Genomic DNA, 12,695 nt, shown 5'->3' on the forward strand with positions numbered 1-12,695 from the left:
CAACTGGATGTGAACCAACCGTAAGGACAGTGTTGAAGTTTGTTGTCCACATTCTTTGGCTTCTTCAGCAGGAAATCATCAATGGTGGGACCGTTTCGACCCAGAGGATCATCTGGAGGCATGAACCTGGAAGAACACAAAGATGAATGTCACACTCACGAGAGCCCCGTCTCATTTTGGGAGATTTTTTGGTCAACTTTTACAACTTTTTGCTGTTTCTTGTTAAATGATATTTTTAGAATGTGCCACGGGGGCCACACTTTGGACAACCCCGGATTGAAAGGGACGGAACGCGGAACGCGTCAGCGTACGCGGAACGAACATGTCTGCGTCCGTGGACCATGTCCGCGTCCAAACCAAGAGTGCATCTTACTTGTCACTGACGAAGGTGTACATCAGCAGCCTCTCCTCGATGAATTTCTTCCACTGTGGGTTCTCTGTCTGAAGGTCACGGTAGTTGTCGTTGGACACGATGATGCCGTCCGAGTCGAAAGCCAACCTCACGATAAAGCGGTCGTCGTAGCACACCACCCTCTTGCCGTTCACGCAGCGTGAGGGCGTGTACACCAGGATATTCCTCCTCTCCAGCTCGTGTAGAATGTGTTGGTCTGTCGGGCGAATTGGGAAGTTACATTTGTATATGGTGGCAGGAATCATCTCCAAAACTCTCGTCAAGTTGAATGTTAACTGCAGAATTGTGATCGTACTATGACGCAGGAAGCTAAATAGCTAGTCGACTAGCGTGTTAGGACAAACACTGCCCTCTAGCGTTCTAGCAGAGAACTGCAAGTCATGTGAGAGCATAACAGGAAGACATAGCAACATGTTAACATGTTTACATCACCAATAGTATTGGGTCATGTGACCTGACCTGTAATGGGCGCTTCAGGCCTCGGCTGCTCCTTCCTCCACAGGGGAATGAACACGGTGATGTTTCGCAGACCTTTATCCCAGAACCAGTTCACGGCCATCTGGATGCCCTGGCAGGAAAACACCTTCTTGTCGCCGTGGCTACACACACACACACACACACACACACCCGTGTCAGTCAAGCGCTTCCTCTTTTTTTTAGGAACTATGACCAGCTGAAGAATGACACTTCTGTAAAACATCAGTACAGAAGTAGATAACATAGTTCCTTCAAATGTCACACACACTGTGCCCTAAAAAAGTGGGTGTGGGTGTGGGGGGGCTCATTTAAATATCCATGGTGTGGATAACAATCTAATCTATCAGAGTTTTCAGTTCTCTTCCACCTCACTTCACTACTCTATTGTACTAATATATAACCTGCATGGCATGCTGGGACGGCCGAACAGCGTTATCCAGCATGCCTTGCGGGTTACAACTGAAAAGAAAAACCTATTTTGCATGTTGTGTGTCAGCAATTATTTTGATACTGGTCTGGTGGTCATTTGGTCATTTCAAGTTCCGCGCGTTACCGTTTACGCTCTTTTTGTTGCACCGCGAGTGAGGGAGGCGTTTGATTTGATGACCTGTTGGTTTGTGTACTTTTAGGGGGGTGGAGATTATCATGCCGCTATTAACCGCTTCCACTTGTTACTTCATGTTGCGTAACGCTTCATGAAATTCCCTCACACACTTGAAGAGGAAGTATTTGCATACTTAAGCAGACTTTATCACGGGTGTTCAATACTGCAATTGGAGTAAGACTTTTCCTATCATTCCATTTGGAAACATGCTATACAATCCTTAAAAACAAATAATACTTCAATTACTTTCATTTGTTGTATTTTATACAATTGGCATGAATGGTTTTGGCTCTACCTGCCAGGGAATCAAACCTGCGCCCTCAGCCAAAAAGCACCAGACATAATAAAATTTATAAAGACGGCTAAAAAAGCTGTTTGTGAGCAAACGGGGTCGAGCATAAAGTCCCAAACTGCTGCTGGGAAGCCAGGCATGCTGGTATCCATGGTGGAGATTTCAACCTGTCCGTCATTCAAGGATGCAAGGTGCCAATGAAAACCTGCTCATGAATAAGGATTAAATAGATTCCTTTCAAAGGTGCAGCTCTGGCAATGTGTAGAACAACAACCATTCCCACCCACATTCATACCTATGGACAATTTGGGTTTCAAATATACTAACACATGTCAATACGAGTTCAAACCCACGCATGCACTGTGTGAAAACTCCACACAGAGATGGCCGAGGGTGGAATTGAACATGGGTCTCCTAGCTGTGAGGCCTGTACGCTAACCACTCGACCACCATGCAGCCCAATACATACACAATGACTATAAAATGTACTAACCAATTCATTATGAATGTTTTTAAGGGGTACGCCACAGGGAAGAGTCCGGGAACCACTGCTGTTTTTATGGACTGACAAAGATCCTCTATAGGACAGGGGCACTGTGCTGTTTTTACTGCCCTAGTTCAACAATGTTGTCAAAGATCCTATATATGAGGGGTCTCAAACCACCGGCCCGGTCCATGGGCAAGGCCAAACTTATAATAATGAAAAAAAAATACAATTGTAAATAACTACATCAAATTTTATGTAAATGGGGTCATATGGGTCATTATTTTAGTCCAAAAATAATATAGTTAGAAATGGCAAAGATTCTGCATGTTTGTTGACAGTCCTTGAACGCACCACTGTACGTGTGCTAGCCTTCTCCCATGCTGCAGATGACAGACTACTTTACTGTATTTTTACCTCATATTTCTATTGGCTCTTTCCGCGTCAGGTGAGATTAAAGGTGTGCCAGAGAACACAACCCGGCATGACTCGGGTTCCTGCAGGGATTTGATGAAATAGGATGTCCTTTTATTCTGTGTGTTTACAACCTCAACGAACTGGCTCTGTTATTTTACAAACAACTTCCTTGTCGGGAGTCACGTGCGTACATCTGTTACATCTTGAGTGGAGTGTTTCATGTTTCAAACGGGGACGCTCGTCGATGGAATGTGTCGGCGACTTCAAAGTTTTGCTCGAAACAAAAAAAGAATCTGTAGGCATGCGTGACTGTTTCACTTCCTGCTGCTCTTAAGAGGAAGTGGTGTTGGATGTGAAGTGAAAGGGCAAATGCAGACACTTTAGGGATTATACGTACAAACTGTATCTTCAAGGGGACGGGCTATGAAAAACCTTATTATAAAAAAAAAAAAAAGACTATTTTGTATCTATTTATAACCCGTAAGGGTGCACGCTGTCCTATCAGGAAGTTACCCATTCTACCATACAGGTTATAAGAAATACACAAACAGGACCGTCTGCTTTGAATAGAATTTTAACTGTACGCTAATTTGTGATGGCAGCGTATTAAAGACTGGCACAAGGCCATCACCACGATTGGCGAGTGTGAGGGCGCTGGGGGAAGGGCCTGAGCTGGTTCCGGCTCACCTTGACACACGGCAAGGGATTTGGAACCAGTTCTCTATAAAGGGGTCGGACTTTACAGTATAATAAGTCATTTCATGAACGTGATGACGGAGACGACATTCCAAAACAACACAGCTGACTCACCTCATGGCCACGTTGCTCCCGTCTATGACGACCGGTCTGAAACAGGAAGCAGGCTCTTTGTCCGCTACCGGTGCAATAGGCCCGGGGCTGCCGCCCCTTGGGACCAGTTTTGCACCGCTTGGGCCGCTCTTGTCGCTACGAATGTGGCAGGTCTTTATGAGTTCTTCTAGGATGTCGTTGGTCTGGGCGTCATGGTGGAGGCTATCCAGCACCCTCATAATGTCCTTGTGGGCGTAGCCCAGCTTGAGAAAACGCTCCACTTTGGCGTGTTGCTGTCGCTGCTCCATGACAGATCACAGAGTTCTTTGGATCCGGGTGGGTTCCTTTTTTTTTTGTCTCTCTCTAGGGACCTTGTCTTCTTATGCTTGCTTCATCAGCATCTCCATGGCAGTCAGTCTGTGTTTGGGAACAGTTGGAAGTACAAGTCAAGACAGGAAGTAAACAATACAACCCCACACATATAGGCACATATAGGCAAACAACCATTCACACTCACATTCATACCTATGGACAATTTGGAGTGGACAATTAACCTAGCATGTTTTTGGAATGGGAAAGAAAACCGGAGTACCCGGAGAAAACCCACGCATGCACAGGGAGAACATGCAAACTCCACACGGAGATGGCCGAGGGTGGAATTGAACCCTGGTCTCCTAGCTGTGAGGTCTGCGCGATAACCACTCGACCGCCGTGCGGCCCAAAATCACAAAAAAGGAGAAACAAACATTATATTATCCTTAGTCTCTCCAACGTGTCCTGGGTCTTCCCCCAGGCCTTCTACCGGTCGGACCTGTGGAACACCAGGAAGGCCTCCTAACCGGAATCCCAAGCCCCCCCCAAAAAATACTTAAACTGTATTAGGAAAGCAGGAAGTGAACAAATGTAACAGTTAGTGATTGTAAAAGTACCAGATGGAGGGGTAGGATTTAATAAGCTTTGCTTCTTCCTACTCCTTTTGGACATGTGGAACTGGGAACTGATTATGGGATGCACTCAATTGTAATCTAATGCATGTTCAAATGAAATAAAACCATTACCATTACTATAATAATATTGCTGTAGCTTGGGTAATGTACAAGTCAGTAAATGGAACACTGTTGGGCTACATAGGTATTTCCCAATGACGTCCGTTTCTAGCTAGCTCATATTAACTTGTTTTCTCATGCAAGAATGCACAGAAAAGGGAAAGAAATGTGTTCATCAGGATTATGAATGATCCCCCCCCCCAAAAAAAAGTGCAGTTCCCCTTTAATACTTTGATCAGGAGTATATTGTATGGGTGTGGTACAAGATTTGTTCAATTCATAAAGCTGGGGTGGGTGGATTGATACCAAGGGTCGTATTGTTCTCTAATCAGTACTAGGGTGATCTGATTCAGATTTTTCACTTCTCTTCTGTGCTTATTTTCATAAGTGGTTCATAACTGCATGATTCACATTGTTACATAGTTGATATTGTCATGCTGTTTACCAACAAAACCTCACCTCAGGGAATCATTTCAAATACCGCCGTCCTGAACCTCAGCTCATCTCGACCATCTTGTGAGGCACCATCACAACATTTTTGTTCCATTTTTACTTCCTGTAGGTGCACTTTGTCCCAATACCTTTGTCCATGCACACACACACACACACACTTCTTCCTGCTAACAAAACACTGCAGTCCCACTCTTGTGTGTTGTTTCTTACAGTGTGCTTTTTGAACTAAGTCATAAACCGCAAAAGATTCCAAAAGCGCTGACAGCTAAAAACTGCTGCATGCACCCCATCCAACCAGAACTGGACCACATTCTACCTTTTCTAGGTCTTATTTTCTTCATGGAAGCAACACTTACAACAACATGCCCCAAAAGTACCGACTGACGTACAAAACCCACAAATCCTATGGAGTACTTACCTATGGAAGCAGCAGGACGATGGTAAAATAGTAGAGCGTCCGAGCGTCTCGCTGTGCCTCGCCGCTGTGAGCAATGCAGCCGTCATTCTGAAGCTTATTACTCATAGGAGGAAGTAGCTGCAGAGCACTAAAAGGAAAAAAAAAAAAAAAAGAAGTGCTAATTTGCACCCACTTCCTTGTCAGGACTCTCCTGGTAGATCTTCAGCCTCAGGGCTTTGATTTTCACTTCACTTCTTCCTGGTACGGCCTCCAAAACATTACTCAACAACGACAACACAGCCGCATGTTAAATGTCACTGGGGAACTTTTAGAATTACCAAAATTACTTTTCTTGATTCAAGGTATAAACATAGCAACAGCAATGCAATGTAGGTCAATATATGCTCAATATGAACAAAAATACATGAGGAATTCAATGGATAAAATAATCACTTTTACCTTGATCTTGTTGTTGATGACAAGCAGAGAGGTAGGAGGGGAGGCGGATGCCAACTTCGTACTCGACGATGAGTTCTTTCTTGAATTCAATAGCGTTATCACCGCTCGTGACTTTCTTTGGCCCCATGGCGGGTTATTTTGCAGTCGCAACTCAATGAAAAAATGTAAAAAAACAACGGACTCGATAGTTACGCACAATATTGTACGTAACAGACAGTTTACGAAACTCGGGGGAAAATGTTAGTAAAAAGATTGTACAGCCTTGTTGTAATGCAACCATACAAGGATGTGATGTCCAAATAGGTTCCTGATACACGAGTCATCATCATAACCAGTAAAGACGAGTGGTGAATCTTGACCTTATTCTCACGACTTGACTGATGTGGCAGAGGAAAGAATGACACCTCCAAAGTGTGATCGTACTCTTGTCTTGTGGTCCTCAGACAAGAATCGGTGAAGAGGAGAACGGTGTTTCCCCACATAACTTAAAATGGAGAACCGATTGTCATGTTTTCCTTCGATGAATCGTGTGAATGTCTCAGCTTTCTCCACTGTAGAGTTTTCCACAAACATTTCCTACACGGGAAGAGGGCTTGTACTAATTCTTCACAAAAGGACATATATAGGGAAACTCCACATCAAAAATTGCCTTTTTGGATTGAATCATCAAGTTTCCACCACTCAAGCTTCACGGACTACTATGACCTGGATGACTGAGGAGCTACACCGTCAATATTTCTAAATTCTAAAATCACAAATACTTCAACTTGCTGATATAGTTCATCTTCAAACAGCTAAAATAATGCATAAGGCTAAAAATAAGCAATTAGCTAAAGCCAATACTTCTCTACAAAAGAGGAGAAATATGATCTCAGGGAAGAAGTACATTAGATTTGGTAAGGTTTATTCATCAGCAGATCTGAGGCCTGTTTGACTTCAACCTAGGATCAACCTGGCCAAATACTGAAGATGTGCGATAAGTCTTCAGGCTTGTCAATGAACAGGGTTGTCTTTTGATTGGACAGTGGGCGGGGCTTTGATAGGCTCTGATGATTGGTCAGTAGTGTTTTTATCAGCTCTGATCCCTTATCCCCGAACATAGCCAGCTTTAGACCAGGAAGCAGGCCACCGCGTAGGTTACCGTGGTGACGTATTGTGTTGAGACGCTAACCAGCTTGGTAGTACATACCTCTGGTAAGGTTTATTCAAAAATAGATCTGGTAAGGTCGATTTTATCCACAGATCCGTCCCTTTGTCCTCTTAGCCCGGCCAGGAAGATCTGAGGTCTGGGTACACAAGTCTGGCCATCTCTCTTGGTTTGACAGCCGACCTCCTTGGGGAGCCAAGTCTGAGTGATATTTTCCCGTCTCATGTGGCTTAGATAGGTCTGCGTCGAGTGCGTGGCCGTCGTTCGAATATCAGCCTAGAATGGTTGAGTATAGTATCAATCGCATGAATGGTTACAAGTTGGTTTTTACATGAAGGGAAGAAGCTTGCAACATTTCCCCCCTGGGGACTCGAACCCTCACAATGAATCACGGAATAATTACTGACCAGTTTGATGGCTTTCCTGCGCAGTTCCCACTCATTCCATTGATAGGACTTGACAATGTTTGTCTCCAGCGGGTGGGCAACAGTCTGAGTGAAGCTCTCACACTTCTGCTTTGGAATTCCTCCGTCTCCCGGCTGCATCTGCAACACAGCGTCATCACTTACAGGATCGATTTCCACGGGTCTGCATCAGGACACGTCATCCATCCACCAAAGCACAATCTTACATGAGCTGGATTTGGATGGAGTTGGAGTAGTTTAATCAGTTCGGGGAAAGGCTTGGTTTTCTCCGTCACCAGAGCGATGAAGTGATCTGGACTGCGGGCAAATTTCATAGCAGCTTCTTTGGAATTGAAGGCATATAACTTGTCCCTGTGTCTGAGAATTCCGATGTATGGGTTTCCTACACAGGAATATTTGAGACTTGAATATTAATAGAGGTAAACAATGGAGGTTACGATCTCTCATGCATTTGTCACGTCTCATTCCATTCCGCCAATAAATTATTTTGAAGTTTGCATATTAACGACTTGGCAAGGTTATGACAAGCGGCAATCACAATTCTTTCTTTTTATTGAATGAATTTGCCAAAGAGTTGAAGCTGAAGGTGTCAGCAAGCCATTATTGTGGTCAAGATCTGGTAGCCAATGGGGAGTAAACATCCAGAGAGGAAGATACACACAAGAGAAGTTTACCTGGAAGAAGAAGTCCATTGTTGTGTAATAGTGTGTAGCCACAGAATCCACTGTACTGCAACGGCAGTCCAGCGATGCTGTCGGTGCTTTCAAGCAGGAGCCACTCATTTTGCATCATCTGAGCTGGATCAATGCGCTCACCTGGATAAACAACATAGTAAAGTTCTCTCAATAAAAGGTAAATGTACCATGCCATACATGAATCTTGTTTATGTCACCATAATGCAACCATACATGAGGACTCGTTCATTCTTTGTTTGTCTGTTATAACTTCTATTCCCGCCAACAAGCTGTCCAAAGAATCATTGGAAAAAATCTTGTCCTGAGAGGTAAGGAAGGACTGCAGTCCGAGTTGAATGTTGCAAAAGATGTTCTGCAGCTCCGCCTCATCCTGAAGTTCTGACCACAGCTTTGATAGGGCTTTGAACAATGGCTGGAAGAGTGTGAGAAATGGAAGATCATCAGTGAAAAAAAAAATTTTTTAATTACATTTTTTTTTTTTAAAGATGATCAGTAATTCATTGTGTAAAGCAGATACAACAAGAAGTTTGGGAATTGGTTAAATAAAATGAAATAAAACCATTACCATTTCAAGCATTTCTTTAAAAGCAATTTTAATAACAAAGTAGCTAACACAAATGTACTTACATAGACCTTTGTGGTGGACACGGCTGTCTTAGGCTGCACAGAGCTTTTCAGAAGGTTTATCTGTGAGGAGATATCCTTCTGCAGTAATTCTGTTTTTTTGCCACATAAGCCTGCATCAGCCTGGTGTAGAACGGGAACACCAAGATTATTTGTTGCACAGACATACAATAACAAGAAAATACAAGGATGAAGAGTCTTGAACCAGTCATGTGCGCTATATATATATCACTATAATGGTACCCATTATGGCATTGGATGCTCATATCACCTCCTACTTCAGTACGAGACAAAAATAAATTAAAATAAATAAATTAAAAACATAAAAAAAAAAATAAAAAAAAATTAACTATATTAGGAAAGCAGGAAGTGAACAAATGTAACAGTTACCGATTGTAAAAGTCCCGAAATATTATATTGGGGTGGGGTGTCCATCTGTTCAATTAATCATCTTACTGTACATTATCATTGAATGAGTTTGTACTGGTAAACTGGTGCTGCAAAAAAAGACATAAACCGTATGGACAAACTCAGTAGTAGGTTTGTAGCAGTGATGGACAGGAGGACACTGGACAACCCCACCCACCCACTGCATCAGACAGTCGAGGGGAAGCTGTTATAACACGTGACTGATGTTACATCAGGAAATTCTAAATGTTCCCATCACACAGTGGAGCTCATTCTCCAAAAGACTCCTCCAGGTCCGCTCCCACAGAAAAATGCTACAGGACTTCATTTATTCAATATATACTATACAAGAAGTACAAATAGTGCAACTTGAAGTACCATGAACTCCCATCACTCCACAGAAAAGGCATAAAAAACAGGAAATGCTGAATGATCCGTCTAAAACAGCAATAGAAACAACAAGCATGAACCTACCAGAAGTATTTGGAGAAAGATTTCATGCTGCCTGACGTTGTAGAGGGCGTGTGTGAGCTGAACCAGGGACACGTCGCTTTCTCCAGGAAGCCTGTCCTTGTACTTTTCTAACAGCGCCGTGTATTTCCACGCCAAACACTGGGTGTCCCTCAGCTCCTTCTCGATGGCTTGACTGGTGACTGAAAGCGCTTCGCATAGAACTGCGGGCACTACGGTGCAAGGAAGAAAGAAGCTAAAGTATGAAGATGTTAGACAGTACTGTGTGGACCATACTTAGTTCTGAGAAGTTCATCTCGGATTCTTCCTTCTTGTTGGCTTTGTTGAAGAGTCGAATGCCTGTGACTGTCATGGTGAGCTCGGAAAGCTGCTGCTCCTTGTCGCTCCTCAAGAGCATGGAGAAGGCTCCCAGTTCCGTGAGTGGAAAGATGCTCTGCAAGGCAACTGATGCACACAATAAGTCTGTGTGCTAATAGTTCCACGTCATATATTGAGGTCATAATACTGAACCAGTCATCAAGTGTTGGGGGTCTTGGACTTCTTAGTAATAGCTTTTTTTACATGACGCCAACGTGATTTTATACAAATACCTATCTTCCCTTAACTACTACTAACTGGTTTTAGTTTTACTTAGTTTCAAGGACAATCTATTATCATTATCAATTGGATATTCTTTTAGCAGCTTGTGTTCATTAATGAATGTGTATGTTGGATTCGTGGTTCTGTTACCTGTTGTCTCTTGAACAGAGCCGACATCAGAAGGTGTGCCCATGCCGGAGCCCAGCAGGATGAAAGTGATGATTTTACGATAAAGAACATCCAGCTGCTCTTTTGTTTTCACTCTGAACTCTGTGATTTCTCTGCTCACTTGGTTTAGCCTCAACTCCAGCATCCTGTTGATTTCCTTCAGGAACTCCCCTGCACAGAAAGGTACACAGTACACACTTGTATGCTATACACTGTATATACTGTGCAAGTCCCACTGTGTTCTTAATATACCGTATTTTCTGAACTATAAGTCGCACAAGGCCAAAAATGCATAATTAGGTAGAAAAAAAACATACACAAGTCGCACTGGGGTATAAGTCACATTTTTTGGAGGTAATTTATTTTCCAAACTACTTGACCAAAACAGACATTATGTTTTGGAAGGCAAATTCTAACAATACAAGAATAGAGAACAGGCTGAATAGGTGTAAGATATGCTAACACAATGCTTATTCAGCTACAAAAAAAATAAACATTTGACAAACAAACATATTTTTTCATTTATAAGTTACAGGAACAGCCAACCTATGAAAAAAGATTGTGACTTACAGTCCGGAAAATATGGTATATAAATATATTTGAATCAGAAAATGTCCTTGCTTGTTAGCTTCCTATTAGCCAGCAAAGAAAATGGCAACTGGAACTGGAAGTTATGTTGCCCGTCTATTATATATCATCAGCCGTTAACATGTTTTTATAGTTTTACATGTATAGCTACGGGCCGCTTGCTTCTTCAACTCGGTATTCCTGAAACTTCCTCTAAAGTACAACATAAGAGCATGTATGCATGTATCACTTATACATAAGAGCATGTATGCAGGTATCACTTACTTCGAGAAGTGTAATTCTTATCAAAATACATTTGCATCTTCATGGTGTCCAGGGACCAAATGCATGCAGTTGAGTGTCTCTCTTTGCGCAGCTGGAAGAAATATTTTTAAATACAGTTTAAAACACTAAATGCATAAATGAAGGTCAAGCTGTGTTTGTGTGACTGCAAAAAAAAGTCATACATTTCCAATTTTGTTAATATATATTTTACTCTGTTTACTTGCTTTTATTCAACTCCATTCTTCTGTAAAGTGTATTTGAGTATTTTGAAAAGCGCTATACAAATAAAATGTATTATTATTATTATTATTATTATTATTGTGGCCCCTAATACTCTGTCATTATATTCATCTGGCATCACACCGATACTGAAATGTGTAGTTGTGATAAGTGTAAATACAGAAGTGTGCAACTTATTGGGATCCAGGCCATAATGTGAATGACAACTCACCTCTTTAAGCATTTGTTTATCATGGTTAGTCAGTGTGTGATCGCCATCCAACATATTCCTGGTGTCCTGCAACACACAAGTACCCTGAAACACAGGAAATACGTCAATAACAAAATAACTCAGTAGATCTAAAATAAATTCACGCATTATGTAAAATCATATACATATTTGGAACTACTGCAGAGACTGAGCAATGCTACCTTTGCAGAGAATGGGATATAGTTTCGTCATTTCTGTATACTGATATATATCCCGCTCAGCAGTTGGTGGGATTTGGGTATCGTAATCACTGTCTACACACATCATCTTACTGATCAGGTGTCTCCCTTTCGTCCTGAGCAAGGAGGTCATACATGACTCGCTCATGACTTAGTTTCAACCCTGCTCTGTCACAGAGACGTCCATGTCCGTGACGTCATTACGTCGTCGGAGATACACAGCCATGACGCCAACGTTCATTGAACGCCTTCTTTGCCGTTTCTTACAGAATTAACATCTAATACAGTCATATATATCGATAATGTACGTAAGTGGTAACATTGTAACTTTCTAGTTGTGTGTATGAATGATACAAAATGTCAAAACACAGCAGTTCCAGTTGAAACGTAGCATGGACTTAAACAAGGTTAGTTTTCTCACCATGAAATCCACAAAGTTCACCGACGGTTCTTCTCTTCCCGTGGAGCATGTTTGCGCTAATTCTCGTATAATAGCTCGAACTACGCTTTCAGCTTGAGCCAGAGACAGAGCCATTTTCTTAACTCGTAGCAACTAATGTTAGCAAGAGGTTGCTATTGGAGATGTGCGAGTCATTAACGAGTCGTTAAAAATTCGTTAAAGGTTTTCGCCTCCTGGATAGGAATTCACTGGTACTAGTTCAATTACTCACCCAGCTATCGCTAGCAAAATAAATTAAAATGAAACCAAATAACATGTCATTAAATGTACAACTCTTCCCTCTTTTTGCCCGCGCTGAACCAGACTCACTCGCTCAGCTGGGGAGTTTCAATACGGTGACTGAATCATAAGAATTCGCGTCGGTAAA

General features: G+C 42.3%; 1 protein-coding gene across 4 annotated transcripts in view; it reads right to left on the reverse strand.

The window, feature by feature from the left end:
• The window catches only part of cfap206 (cilia and flagella associated protein 206), a 15,020-nt gene extending 2,363 nt beyond the window's left edge, over window positions 1–12,657 (reverse strand). The window contains exons 1-13 of one of the 4 annotated variants that reach the window (XM_058065559.1): window positions 12,290–12,657; window positions 11,651–11,734; window positions 11,200–11,290; window positions 10,330–10,518; window positions 9,877–10,044; window positions 9,604–9,812; window positions 8,725–8,844; window positions 8,311–8,509; window positions 8,077–8,217; window positions 7,609–7,784; window positions 7,385–7,522; window positions 5,393–7,253; window positions 3,863–3,892 (exon numbers count right to left, since the gene is read on the reverse strand). In XM_058065559.1, the coding sequence (XP_057921542.1) occupies window positions 7,032–7,253; window positions 7,385–7,522; window positions 7,609–7,784; window positions 8,077–8,217; window positions 8,311–8,509; window positions 8,725–8,844; window positions 9,604–9,812; window positions 9,877–10,044; window positions 10,330–10,518; window positions 11,200–11,290; window positions 11,651–11,734; window positions 12,290–12,403 (1,851 nt within the window). In that variant the 5' untranslated portion in view covers window positions 12,404–12,657 and the 3' untranslated portion in view covers window positions 3,863–3,892; window positions 5,393–7,031. Of the gene's footprint in view, window positions 1–19; window positions 127–373; window positions 609–871; window positions 1,012–3,496; window positions 3,893–5,392; window positions 7,254–7,384; window positions 7,523–7,608; window positions 7,785–8,076; window positions 8,218–8,310; window positions 8,510–8,724; window positions 8,845–9,603; window positions 9,813–9,876; window positions 10,045–10,329; window positions 10,519–11,199; window positions 11,291–11,650; window positions 11,735–11,850; window positions 12,035–12,289 lie in introns of those variants that run through there. The other 3 variants (XM_058065561.1, XM_058065560.1, XM_058065562.1) reach the window with 3 other exon arrangements.
• Window positions 12,658–12,695: the final 38 nt, after the last annotated feature.

This window comes from Doryrhamphus excisus, chromosome 1 (assembly GCF_030265055.1).
Source record: "Doryrhamphus excisus isolate RoL2022-K1 chromosome 1, RoL_Dexc_1.0, whole genome shotgun sequence".
Lineage (NCBI taxonomy): Eukaryota > Metazoa > Chordata > Actinopteri > Syngnathiformes > Syngnathidae > Doryrhamphus > Doryrhamphus excisus.